We start from the raw sequence: 13,908 nt of genomic DNA on the forward strand, positions 1-13,908 counted from the left end.
GTTATTCTGAGTGGTTGCTAGGTGGTTGCTAAGGTATTCTGTGTGGTTGCTAGGGCATTGCTAGTCGGTTGCTAGGGTGTTCTGGGTGGTTGCTACGGTATTCTGAGTGGTTGCTAGGTGGTTGCTAAGGTATTCTGTGTGGTTGCTAGGGCGTTGCTAGTCAGTTCCTAGGGTGTTCTGGGTGGCTGCTACGGTATTCTGGGTGGTTGCTAGGTGGTTGCTAGGGTATTTTGGGTGGTTGTTAAGGTGATGCTAGGCAGTTGTAGGTTACTATGGAGTATTTATAGAGTTCTTAGCATGTCCATAAGCTGTGTCCCAAATGATGCACTTATGCACTATGTTCTCAACCGTGTAGTGTATGAACTTTACATGGTTATTTTGTCATTCAACATCAGAATCTGGTAGTGCTTCCCCTCCACTACGTAATTAAAGCTGCAACAGTTGAGTGCATGAAGTGTCCAACATTCCACTCTTCGTTTTTTCCATTAATTTAGTGCATCATCCGGGTATTTAAAGTGCAACACACTACTTACACTATTAATACTTAAAAACGTCATAGAATAGTGCATAAGAATGCAAATTGGGACGCACCTTAGAAAAGATGTAGCACACCATGCTTACTAAAAGCGTGTCTAAAAAGGTTCAAAATGGAACCCATGCGGTTCATTAATGCACCTGTAAGGTTCCCCCCCAGTTACAATTTCCAGGAACCCCAAAACTTTCATTTTTGAACCTTTTCTTCTTAGAGTGTAGGAAAAGTGAATCTCCAAGTGTTCAGGTACCTCAGCTGTGAGATGTAGGGCAGACACTGAAGGAAACTCATCACTTCACTCTCTTCCTCTGAACATCCTCTCAGCTCTACTGGTTTCTTCTCTGTTTGTAGTTTCAGCACTTCCAGGAGGACGGAGGTCTTTCTCTGTGAGAGATCTATGATCCAGACATCAGGTGACTGGAAAACTGACTGTAATGCTGGAAGGAAACTCCTGCCTGTTTGAGTCTCAGAGTTCTTCACATGTGAGCAAAGATCCAGCAGGAAATCACTCTGATATTCAGGATCATAATCATCCCACTCTTCATCAAAAGGGAAGGTTTTGTAACTGCACACAGATGACAGCAGAGCAGAGAATCTTGTTCCTGTAACTGTGTCATTTTCTACAGCAGCAACACTGAGATTCAGCAGGAATATTATATCTTCTTTATTGCACCAAAAACTGATAAAATACAAAGAAACAAAAATCTCATTAATTTATGATAACATACAGAATTTATAAATCAACTATACACACAAAAACAATTATTCTGATAAGAAGAAACAAAGCAGCAACATTTATATAAGAGGACAGAATCTAATGACATTTATTTCACTTTTTTTCAAGGTCCACATATAATGTTAGATGAGGTTTCTTGAATCATATCAGTCAGTTTAATTTTCCTGACTATTTTCCAGCTTCTCTCTGACCTTTAGAATAACATTTTTTTTTTTCAATTAAATTTACACATTTCTGAATGCAAAGATCAATACAAAACTTTTTTTTTTAATGATCCATTTAATACACAAAGACCTACACCAGTTTTTTTTTAAACATGTTGAGCAAGAGGCTGAACAATATCTTACCTCAGCTGTGAGATGTAGGGCAGACACTGAAGGAAACTCATCACTTCACTCTCTTTCTCTGAACATCTGCTCAGCTCTACTGGTTTCTTCTCTGTTTGTAGTTTCAGCACTTCCAGGAGGACGGAGGACTTTCTCCGTGAGAGATTTATGATCCAGACATCAGGTGACTGGAAAACTGACTGTAATGCTGGAAGGAAACTCCTGCCTGTTTGAGTCTCAGAGTTCTTCACATGTGAGCAAAGATCCAGCAGGAAATCACTCTGTTTAATTCTGTCAGTCTCTTCATAAGGAAAAGATCTGTAGGTGCAGACTGATGTGAACAGTTTCAGCATCTGCTCTCCTGTCTGTGTCTCAGTCTCTGCTGCTTTAATGAAGAGTCGCAGGAGAAACTGCACTGCACGACGAATATTCCCAGAGTCAAACCTGTTTCCACATGAAAAATTTGTATAAACAGACACATCACAGAACTCTGACAATGATAAACAGTCAAAAACACTGTATTTGTGTCTTTACATGCCACTTTAAGTCTTCTTTGTTATAAACACGACTGATGAAGTGAATTAAAGGAAAGAATAAAGATGATTTAAAACACTGACAATGGGGGTCACGTGACTCATTCAATGGAGTAGCTGTGAAGACGACAAGGCAAAGCCTTCAAAAATCTCCCTCTCTAGACTCAATATCATCTCTGAGAGTGCAGAACTTAAATGTAGAAGTAACAAGGCATGCCAAAGAAACAACTAGATCCCAGTCATACATTTCTCAACAGAAAATGATTGAATATTAGCACGCGCTCCTCTCCGATGGCGGATGCACTAATGAATCCGAGCGACATGGATGTGGGTTTCTTGAGTCTTATTTATATGTTTTTTTGAAGTCTGTTAATAGAGGATTATCAACAGAGTCACATTTTAATTCATTATTTATCTTCACAATCAACCTGAATATAAAGAATACTTTCACTTCAGGAAATAAAAAAGCAATATGTAATAACGGTTGAATTATGTTGATGCTGTTGAAGCGATAATTGTTCAGATGAATGTTTTGTAATATTTCAGACTTGATGAGCTTCGTGTTCATCTTGCGAGAGTAACCGTCACCGGCGACTGCTGTGCGAGGAGGCGAGCGCTTCTTCAGGAGAGAGGGAAAGACGGTTTATGGCAAGTCAAGTTTAAAATTCCACATCGTTATCAGTTGTTTTTAAAACCATGTTTGATTTTTTGTAGATGTAACATTACCAAGCCAGAGACCTATGAGTGCTTCATTCTTTTGAGTGTTTGCCACTCGGTTGCTAGGGTGTGTTGAGGCGGTTCCTAAGATGTTCTGGGTGGTTGCTAGGCGGTTGCTAGGGTGTTCTGGGTGGTTGCTAGGGTATTGTGGGTGGTTGCTAGGGCGTTGCTAGGTGGTTGCTAAGGTATTCTGGGTGGTTGGTATGGCCTTGCTAGATGGTTGCTAAGGTATTATGGGTGGTTGCTAGGGCATTGCTAGGCGGTTGCTAGGGTGTTCTGGGTGGTTGCTAGGGTATTGTGGGTGGTTGCTAGGGCGTTGCTAGGTGGTTGCTAAGGTATTCTGGGTGGTTGGTATGGGCTTGCTAGATGGTTGCTAAGGTATTCTGGGTGGTTGCTAGGCGGTTGCTAGGGTGTTCTGGTGGTTGCTATGGTGTTGCTAAGGTATTATGGGTGGTTGCTAGGCGGTTGCTAGGGTGTTCTGGGTGGTTGCTAGGGTATTGTGGGTGGTTGCTGGGGCGTTGCTAGGTGGTTGCTAAGGTATTCTGGGTGGTTGGTATGGCCTTGCTAGATGGTTGCTAAGGTATTCTGGGTGGTTGCTAGGCGGTTGCTATGGTGTTCTGGTGGTTGCTATGGTGTTGCTAAGGTATTATGGGTGGTTGCTAGGGCATTGCTAGGCGGTTGCTAGGGTGTTCTGGGTGGTTGCTAGGGTATTGTGGGTGGTTGCTAGGGCGTTGCTACGTGGTTGCTAAGGTATTCTGGGTGGTTGGTATGGCCTTGCTAGATGGTTGCTAAGGTATTCTGGGTGGTTGCTAGGCGGTTGCTAGGGTGTTCTGGTGGTTGCTATGGTGTTGCTAAATTATTATGGGTGGTTGCTAAGGCATTGCTTATACATTTAATACACAAAGACCTACACCAGCTTTTTTTAAACATGTTGAGCAAGAGGCTGTACAATATCTTACCTCAGCTGTGAGATGTAGGGCAGACACTGAAGGAAACTCATCACTTCACTCTCTTCCTCTGAACATCTTCTCAGCTCTACTGGTTTCTTCTCTGTTTGTAGTTTCAGCACTTCCAGGAGGACGGAGGACTTTCTCTCTGAGAGATCAATGATCCAGACATCAGGTGCCTGGAAAACTGACTGTAATGCTGGAAGGAAACTCCTGCCTGTTTGAGTCTCAGAGTTCTTCACATGTGAGCAAAGATCCAGCAGGAAATCTCTCTGTTTAATTCTGTCAGTCTCTCCATAAGGAAAAGATCTGTAGGTGCAGACTGATGTGAACAGTTTCAGCATCTGCTCTCCTGTCTGTGTCTCAGTCTCTGCTGCTTTAATGAAGAGTCGCAGGAGAAACTGCACTTCACGACTGATATTCCCATAGTCAAACCTGTTTCCACATGAAAAATTAGTATAAACAGACACATCACAGAACTCTGACAATGATAAACAGTCGAAAACACTGTATTTGTGTCTTTACATGCCACTTTAAGTCTTCTTTGTTATAAACACGACTGATGAAGTGAATTAAAGGAAAGAATAAAGATGATTTAAAACACTGACAATGGGGGTCACGTGACTCATTCAATGGAGTAGCTGTGAAGACGACAAGGCAAAGCCTTCAAAAATCTCCCTCTCTAGACTCAATATCATCTCTGAGAGTGCAGAACTTAAATGTAGAAGTAACAAGGCATGCCAAAGAAACAACTAGATCCCAGTCATACATTTCTTAACAGAAAATTATAGAATATTAGCACGCGCTCCTCTCCGATGGCGGATGCACAAATGAATCCGAGCGACATGGATGTGGGTTTCTTGAGTATTATTTATATGGTTTTTGAATTCTGTTAATAGAGGGTTATCAACAGAGTCACATTTTAATTCATTATTTATCTTCACGATCAACCCGAATATAAAGAATACTTTCACTTCAGGAAATAAAACGGCAATATGTAATAACGGTTGAATTATGTTGATGCTGCTGAAGCGATAATTGTTCAGATGAATGTTTTGTAATATTTCAGACTTGATGAGCTTCGTGTTCATCTTGCGAGAGTAACCGTCACCGGCGACTGCTGTGCGAGGAGGCGAGCGCTTCTTCAGGAGAGAGGGAAAGACGGTTTATGGCAAGTCAAGTTTAAAATTCCACATCGTTATCAGTTGTTTTTAAAACCATGTTTGATTTTTTGTAGACGTAACATTACCAAGCCAGAGACCTATGAGTGCTTCATTCTTTTGAGTTTATGTGAGTTTATTTTTAGAAAATAAATGTTTCTGTTGTCTCCTCCCTGTTCACTTCAACTGTTTGACTTCTTGTTCACATTTGATTTAAATCATTAATGTCCGTGTTATTCATTGCGGAACTCAAACCAACTTTGGAGAAGGGGTCATCCTTCTTGGTCTTCCTTTCTTAAAGGGATAGTTCCAGCGCTGGGTACATCCCTTTTGACCCAGCGCTGGGTTGCCAAAATAACCCAATTTGGGTTGATTTTAACCCAGCAGTTTTTAGAGCATGTATAAACTAGAAGAAAATGTGAGTGGTGCTTGCAGTGGCAAAACTTGCCACTCGGTTGCTAGGGTGTGTTGAGGCGGTTCCTAAGATGTTCTGGGTGGTTGCTAGGCGGTTGCTAGGCTGTTCTGGGTGGTTGCTAGGGCGTTGCTAGGTGGTTGCTAAGGTATTCTGGGTGGTTGGTAGGGCCTTTGCTAGATGGTTGCTAAGGTATTCTGGGTGGTTGCTAGGCGGTTGCTAGGGTGTTCTGGTGGTTGCTATGGTGTTTCTAAGGTATTATGGGTGGTTGCTAGGGCATTGCTAGGGTGTACTGGGTGGTTGCTAGGTTATTCTGAGTGGTTGCTAGGGCGTTGCTAAGGTATTCTGGGTGGTTGGTAGGGCCTTGCTAGATGGTTGCTAGGTTATTCTGAGTGGTTGCTAGGTGGTTGCTAAGGTATTCTGTGTGGTTGCTAGGGCATTGCTAGTCGGTTGCTAGGGTGTTCTGGGTGGTTGCTACGGTATTCTGAGTGGTTGCTAGGTGGTTGCTAAGGTATTCTGTGTGGTTGCTAGGGCGTTGCTAGTCAGTTCCTAGGGTGTTCTGGGTGGTTGCTACGGTATTCTGGGTGGTTGCTAGGGTATTTTGGGTGGTTGTTATGGTGATGCTAGGCAGTTGTAGGTTACTATGGAGTATTTATAGAGTTCTTAGCATGTCCATAAGCGGTGTCCCAAATGATGCACTTATGCACTATGTTCTCAACCGTGTAGTGTATGAACTTTACATGGTTATTTTGTCATTCAACATCAGAATCTGGTAGTGCTTCCCCTCCACTACGTAATTAAAGCTGCAACAGTTGAGTGCATGAAGTGTCCAACATTCCACTCTTCGTTTTTTCCGTTAATTTAGTGCATCATCCGGGTATTTAAAGTGCCACACACTACTTACACTATTTATACTTAAAAACGTCATAGAATAGTGCATAAGAATGCAAATTGGGACGCACCTTAGAAAAGATATAGCACACCATGCTTACTAAAAGCGTGTCTAAAAAGGTTCAAAATGGAACCCATGCGGTTCATTAATGCACCTGTAAGGTTCCCCCCCAGTTACAATTTCCAGGAACCTCAAAACTTTCATTTTTGTACCTTTTCTTCTTAGAGTTTAGGAAAAGTGAATCTCCAAAAGTTCAGGTACCTCAGCTGTGAGATGTAGGGCAGACACTGAAGGAAACTCATCACTTCACTCTCTTCCTCTGAACATCTTCTCAGCTCTACTGGTTTCTTCTCTGTTTGTAGTTTCAGCACTTCCAGGAGGACGGAGGACTTTCTCTGTGAGAGATCTATGATCCAGACATCAGGTGACTGGAAAACTGACTGTAATGCTGGAAGGAAACTCCTGCCTGTTTGAGTCTCATAGTTCTTCACATGTGAGCAAAGATCCAGCAGGAAATCACTCTGATATTCAGGAATATAATAATCACACTCTTCATCAAAAGGGAAGGTTTTGTAACTGCACACAGATGACAGCAGAGCAGAGAATCTTGTTCCTGTAACTGTGTCATTTTCTACAGCAGCAACACTGAGCTTCAGCAGGAATATTATATCTTCTTTATTGCACCAAAAACTGATAAAATACAAAGAAACAAATATCTCATTAATTTATGATAACATACAGAATTTATAAATCAACTATACACACAAAAACAATTATTCTGATAAGAAGAAACAAAGCAGCAACATTTATATAAGAGGACAGAATCTAATGACATTTATTTCACTTTTTTTCAAGGTCCACATATAATGTTAGATGAGGTTTCTTGAATCATATCAGTCAGTTTAATTTTCCTGACTATTTTCCAGCTTCTCTCTGACCTTTAGAATAACATTTTTTTTTTCAATTAAATTTACACATTTCTGAATGCAAAGATCAATACAAAACTTTTTTTTTTAATGATCCATTTAATACACAAAGACCTACACCAGTTTTTTTTTTAAACATGTTGAGCAAGAGGCTGAACAATATCTTACCTCAGCTGTGAGATGTAGGGCAGACACTGAAGGAAACTCATCACTTCACTCTCTTCCTCTGAACATCTTCTCAGCTCTACTGGTTTCTTCTCTGTTTGTAGTTTCAGCACTTCCAGGAGGACGGAGGACTTTCTCTGTGAGAGATCTATGATCCAGACATCAGGTGACTGGAAAACTGACTGTAATGCTGGAAGGAAACTCCTGCCTGTTTGAGTCTCATAGTTCTTCACATGTGAGCAAAGATCCAGCAGGAAATCACTCTGTTTAATTCTGTCAGTCTCTTCATAAGGAAAAGATCTGTAGGTGCAGACTGATGTGAACAGTTTCAGCATCTGCTCTCCTGTCTGTGTCTCAGTCTCTGCTGCTTTAATGAAGAGTCGCCGGAGAAACTGCACTGCACGACTGATATTCCCAGAGTCAAACCTGTTTCCACATGAAAAATTAGTATAAACAGACACATCACAGAACTCTGACAATGATAAACAGTCGAAAACACTGTATTTGTGTCTTTACATGCCACTTTAAGTCTTCTTTGTTATAAACACGACTGATGAAGTGAATTAAAGGAAAGAATAAAGATGATTTAAAACACTGTCAATGGGGGTCACGTGACTCATTCAATGGAGTAGCTGTGAAGACGACAAGGCAAAGCCTTCAAAAAATCTCCCTCTCTAGACTCAATATCATCTCTGAGAGTGCAGAACTTAAATGTAGAAGTAACAAGGCATGCCAAAGAAACAACTAGATCCCAGTCAGACATTTCTTAACAGAAAATGATTGAATATTAGCACGCGCTCCTCTCCGATGGCGGATGCACAAATGAATCCGAGCGACATGGATGTGGGTTTCTTGAGTCTTATTTATATGTTTTTTGAATTCTGTTAATAGAGGATTATCAACAGAGTCACATTTTAATTCATATTTATCTTCACGATCAACCTGAATATAAAGAATACTTTCACTTCAGGAAATAAAAAAGCAATATGTAATAACGGTTGAATTATGTTGATGCTGTTGAAGCTATAATTGTTCAGATGAATGTTTTGTAATATTTCAGACTTGATGAGCTTCGTGTTCATCTTGCGAGAGTAACCGTCACCGGCGACTGCTGTGCGAGGAGGCGAGCGCTTCTTCAGGAGAGAGGGAAAGACGGTTTATGGCAAGTCAAGTTTAAAATTCCACATCGTTATCAGTTGTTTTTAAACCATGTTTGCTTTTTTGTAGATGTAACGTTACCAAGCCAGAGATCTATGAGTGCTTCATTCTTTTGAGTTTATGTGAGTTTATTTTTAGAAAATAAATGTTTCTGTTGTCTCCTCCCTGTTCACTTCAACTGTTTGACTTCTTGTTCACATTTGATTTAAATCATTAATGTCCGTGTTATTCATTGCAGAACTCAAACCAACTTTGGAGAAGGGGTCATCCTTCTTGGTCTTCCTTTCTTAAAGGGATAGTTCCAGCGACCCAGCGTCCGGAACATCCCTTTTTGACCCAGCGCTGGGTTGCCAAAATGACCCAATTTGGGTTGATTTTAACCCAGCAGTTTTTAGAGCGTGTATAAACTAGAAGAAAATGTGAGTGGTGCTTGCAGTGGCAAAACTTGCCACTCGGTTGCTAGGCTGTGTTGAGGCGGTTCCTAAGATGTTCTGGGTGGTTGCTAGGCGGTTGCTTGGGTGTTCTGGGTGGTTGCGAGGGTATTGTGGGTGGTTGCTAGGGCGTTGCTAGGTGGTTGCTAAGGTATTCTGGGTGGTTGGTAGGGCCTTGCTAGATGGTTGCTAAGGTATTCTGGGTGGTTGCTAGGCGGTTGCTAGGGTGTTCTGGTGGTTGCGAGGGTATTGTGGGTGGTTGCTAGGGCGTTGCTAGGTGGTTGCTAAGGTATTCTGGGTGGTTGGTAGGGCCTTGCTAGATGGTTGCTAAGGTATTATGGGTGGTTGCTAGGGCATTGCTAGGCGGTTGCTAGGCGGTTTCTAGGGTGTACTGGGTGGTTGCTAGGTTATTCTGAGTGGTTGCTAGGGCATTGCTAGATGGTTGCTAAGGTATTCTGGGTGGTTGGTAGGGCCTTGCTAGATGGTTGCTAAGGTATTATGGGTGGTTGCTAGGGCATTGCTAGGTGGTTGCTATGGTGTACTGGGTGGTTGCTAGGTTATTCTGAGTGGTTGCTAGGGCGTTGCTAGGTGGTTGCTAAGGTATTCTGGGTGGTTGGTAGGGCCTTGCTAGATGGTTGCTAAGGTATTATGGGTGGTTGCTAGGGCATTGCTAGGCGGTTGCTAAGGTGTACTGGGTGGTTGCTAGGTTATTCTGAGTTGTTGCTAGGGCGTTGCTAAGGTATTTTGTGTGGTTGCTAGGGCGTTGCTAGTCGGTTGCTAGGGTGTTCTGGGTGGTTGCTACGGTATTCTGGGTGGTTGCTAGGGTATTTTGGGTGGTTGTTATGGTGTTGCTAGGCAGTTGGTAGTTGTCAGAGAAGGTTACTATGGAGTATTTATAGAGTTCTTAGCATGTTAATAAGCTGTGTCCCAAATGATGCACTTATGCACTATGTTCTCAACCGTGTAGTGTATGAACTTTACATGGTTATTTTGTCATTCAACATCAGAATCTGGTTGTGCTTCCCCTCCACTACGTAATTAAAGCTGCAACAGTTGAGTGCATGAAGTGTCCAACATTCCACTCTTCGTTTTTTCTGTTAATTTAGTGCATCATCCGGGTATTTAAAGTGCAACACACTACAGGGAGTGCAGAATTATTAGGCAAGTTGTATTTTTGAGGATTAATTTTACAACATTAATAATTAAACAACAACCATGTTGACAATGAACACAAAAAACTCATTAATATCAAAGCTGAATATTTTTGGAAGTAGTTTTTAGTTTTAGCTATTTTAGGGGGATATCTGTGTGTGCAGGTGACTATTACTGTGCATAATTATTAGGCAACTTAACAAAAAACTAATTTATACTCATTTCAATTATTTATTTTTACCAGTGAAACCAATATAACATCTCAACATTCACAAATATACATTTCTGACATTCAAAAACCAAACAAAAACAAATCAGTGACCAATATAGCCACCTTTCTTTGCAAGGACACTGAAAAGCCTGCCATCCATGGATTCTGTCAGTGTTTTGATCTGTTCACCATCAACATTGCGTGCAGCAGCAACCACAGCCTCCCAGACACTGTTCAGAGAGGTGTACTGTTTTCCCTCCTTGTAAATCGCACATTTGATGATGGACCACAGGTTCTCAATGGGGTTCAGATCAGGTTAACAAGGAGGCCATATCATTAGATTTTCTTCTTTTATACCCTTTCTTGCCAGCCACGCTGTGGAGTACTTGGACGCGTGTGATGGAGCATTGTCCTGCATGAAAATCATGTTTTTCTTGAAGGATGCAGACTTCTTCCTGTACCACTGCTTGAAGTCTTCCAGAAACTGGCAGTAGGACTGGGAGTTGAGCTTGACTCCATCCTCAACCCGAAAAGGCCCCACAAGCTCATCTTTGATGATACCAGCCCAAACCAGTACTCCACCTCCACCTTGCTGGCGTCTGAGTCGGACTGGAGCTCTCTGCCCTTTACCAATCCAGCCACGGGCCCATTCATCTGGCCCATCAAGACTCACTCTCATTTCATCAGTCCATAAAACCTTAGAAAAATCAGTCTTGAGATATTTCTTGGCCCAGTCTTGACGTTTCAGCTTGTGTGTCTTGTTCAGTGGTGGTCGACTTTCTGCCTTTCTTACCTTGGCCATGTCTCTGAGTATTGCACACCTTGTGCTTTTGGGCACTCCAGTGATGTTGCAGCTCTGAAATATGGCCAAACTGGTGGCAAGTGGCATCTTGGCAGCTGCACGCTTGACTTTTCTCAGTTCACAGGCAGTTATTTTGCGCCTTGGTTTTTCCACACGCTTCTTGCGACCCTGTTGACTATTTTGAATGAAACGCTTGATTGTTCGATGATCACGCTTCAGAAGCTTGGCTATTTTAAGACTGCTGCATCCCTCTGCAATATATCTCACTATTTTTGACTTTTCTGAGCCTGTCAAGTCCTTCTTTTGACCCATTTTGCCAAAGGAAAGGAAGTTGCCTAATAATTATGCACACCTGATATAGGGTGTTGATGTCATTAGACCACACCCCTTCTCATTACAGAGATGCACATCACCTAATATGCTTAATCGGTAGTAGGCTTTCCAGCCTATACAGCTTGGAGTAAGACAACATGCATAACGAGGATGATGTGGTCAAAATACTCATTTGCCTAATAATTCTGCACTCCCTGTACTTACACTATTAATACTTAAAAACGTCATAGAATAGTGCATAAGAATGCAAATTGGGACGAACCTTAGAAAAGATATAGCACACCATGCTTACTAAAAGAGTGTCTAAAAAGGTTCAAAATGGATCATTAATGAAAAGGTTGAAAAATGAACCTTTAAGGTTTACAATTTCCAAGAACCTCAAAACTTTCCTTTTTGAACCTTTTCTTCTTAGAGTGTAGGAAAAGTGAATATCCAAAAGTTCAGGTACCTCAGCTGTGAGATGTAGGGCAGACACTGAAGGAAACTCATCACTTCACTCTCTTCCTCTGAACATCCTCTCAGCTTTACTGGTTTCTTCTCTGTTTGTAGTTTCAGCACTTCCAGGAGGACGGAGGACTTTCTCTCTGAGAGATTTATGATCCAGACATCAGGTGACTGGAAAACTGACTGTAATGCTGGAAGGAAACTCCTGCCTGTTTGAGTCTCATAGTTCTTCACATGTGAGCAAAGATCCAGCAGTGCATCGAGATGTTCTTGTTTGTCTCTCAAATCAAAAAAGTTGCAACTGCATTGTGATGCTTTATGGAAGAATTCTTGAAAGAATGAGATTTGCTTCAGTGGTTCTTCCCAAATCTTTAATCTGCAACACAGAATTCAAAAACAATATTACAGATTTGTTTTAACAGGTTTAGAATTATGCTCGTCTAACTAGTATCTGAGCAGAACCAGAAAATATGACCATTCACACCAGTGCTCCTCAGGTCTATACACTGACTGCCAATCACATTTAAGACTGATTTTAAAGTAGTATTACTGGTATTTAAATCACTCAATGGCCTAGGACCTCAATACATTGCAGATGCTCATAGAACATACCCCTAACAGATCACTCAGATCATCAGGATCACAAGGGAAATACCAAGGGTTCACTCAAAGCAAGGAGAGTCTTCTTTTAGCTCCAGCTGCATCTGGAACCAGCTTCCAGAATAGATCAGATGTGCTTCAACAGTAGCCACATTCACATCCAGACTCAAAACACATCAGTTTAGCTGTGCATTTACTGAATGAGCACTGTGCCAATGTACGTCCGACTGATTGCACTAGATTTTATTTTTGCCTCCCTCTTTTGATTCTAAACTGAACTCAAGTGGCACTGAGAATTGGGTAATGTTGGGTAAATGGTAATTGGGAAATTGAGAGATGAAACCGTGTTGATGAACTGAGTCTGTGGTAGAGTAGTGAGTTTAATGTGAAACTTGAGGTCAGGACCAAATCTGTTCTGTGGGGTGCGGACTGGAGTCAGTCCTAGAGTCTCCGAACAAATCTTTATGGTGAGGATTGGATCAATTCCATTCCTAGAGCTCTTCCAGTCCGATTTTAGGTAAAAAATCTGATCTATTGGAGACGTCTAATAGATTACTTAGACATGCAGAAAGAACACCACAGACAGTTCAATTAACACAGGGAAATCTCACAGTAAAACGAGAAGCTTTTGCCAGATGAGAAGTTTATCTATGCATCATCTTTTTTACTCTTAATTCCTTTTATAACTGTATCATCTTTATATTTGTTTGAATTATTTTTATCTGTTTTAATTAGGGGCCAAGCACCGGAGGTAGTAATCAACATCGAAAATTCGAAGCCTCGGAGGGAAGGAGGAGATGAACATATCCTTCTCTCTAATAAAGGCTGGAATCTGGAGAAGTGGCGCGCCTCACACAGGCATGGCTTATATGCTCCGCGAACGGGCAATGAACTAGTGATACAAAACACACAGGTCTGTTACGTCCCAATTTTGATATATTATAGTAGCTAGTAAAAATAATTCTGTTCAGTTATAGAACAGACTAACTAGAGCCCTGCATTTCTGCCCCTGGAGCCGGGCTTCGGGCCAATTTTCACGTCATACCTCAAACGCTGGCTTTTTCCTTCATTTTACATATTCATTAATTAAAAGAAACAAGGAGGTGTGCTGCGCTGGTGGAAACAACATGAGACCATGACACCGCGACTGTCAAGACGGCTCTCACAGTGTTTAGAGTATCGCCGCAAATGAGTAAAGCAAGCCAACACACAAACTGCCGAACGTCTTTTGCCTGGCTCACACTACAGGAGTTTTAAAATCCTATCCGATTGTAAAATCTGGTTGCAGCACACACTTCAGGAGAATCTTTGCAGATTTTCTTCCCTCAAATCTTAAACATGCTCACACTACAAGATTTGAAATTCGTGAAGCATCACACACTACAAAATGTTATTAAGATTATCATGCCAGAGGAAGCGCGTCACGTGATC

At 41.6% G+C, this 13,908-nt stretch overlaps 1 protein-coding gene across 1 annotated transcript in view; it reads right to left on the reverse strand.

Annotated features, from left to right (window-relative positions):
• Positions 1–7,270: 7,270 nt before the first annotated feature.
• LOC307133488 (nucleotide-binding oligomerization domain-containing protein 1-like) overlaps positions 7,271–13,908 on the reverse strand; it is a 31,749-nt gene continuing 25,111 nt past the window's right edge. Inside the window, exons 4-5 of the mRNA XM_079828570.1 lie at positions 11,882–12,253; positions 7,271–7,772 (exon numbers count right to left, since the gene is read on the reverse strand). Coding sequence (XP_079684696.1) covers positions 7,346–7,772; positions 11,882–12,253 — 799 coding nt within the window. The 3' untranslated portion in view covers positions 7,271–7,345. The remainder of the gene's footprint in view (positions 7,773–11,881; positions 12,254–13,908) is intronic.

This window comes from Gobio gobio (genome assembly GCF_949357685.1).
Source record: "Gobio gobio genome assembly, chromosome: 1".
Taxonomy (NCBI): domain Eukaryota; kingdom Metazoa; phylum Chordata; class Actinopteri; order Cypriniformes; family Gobionidae; genus Gobio; species Gobio gobio.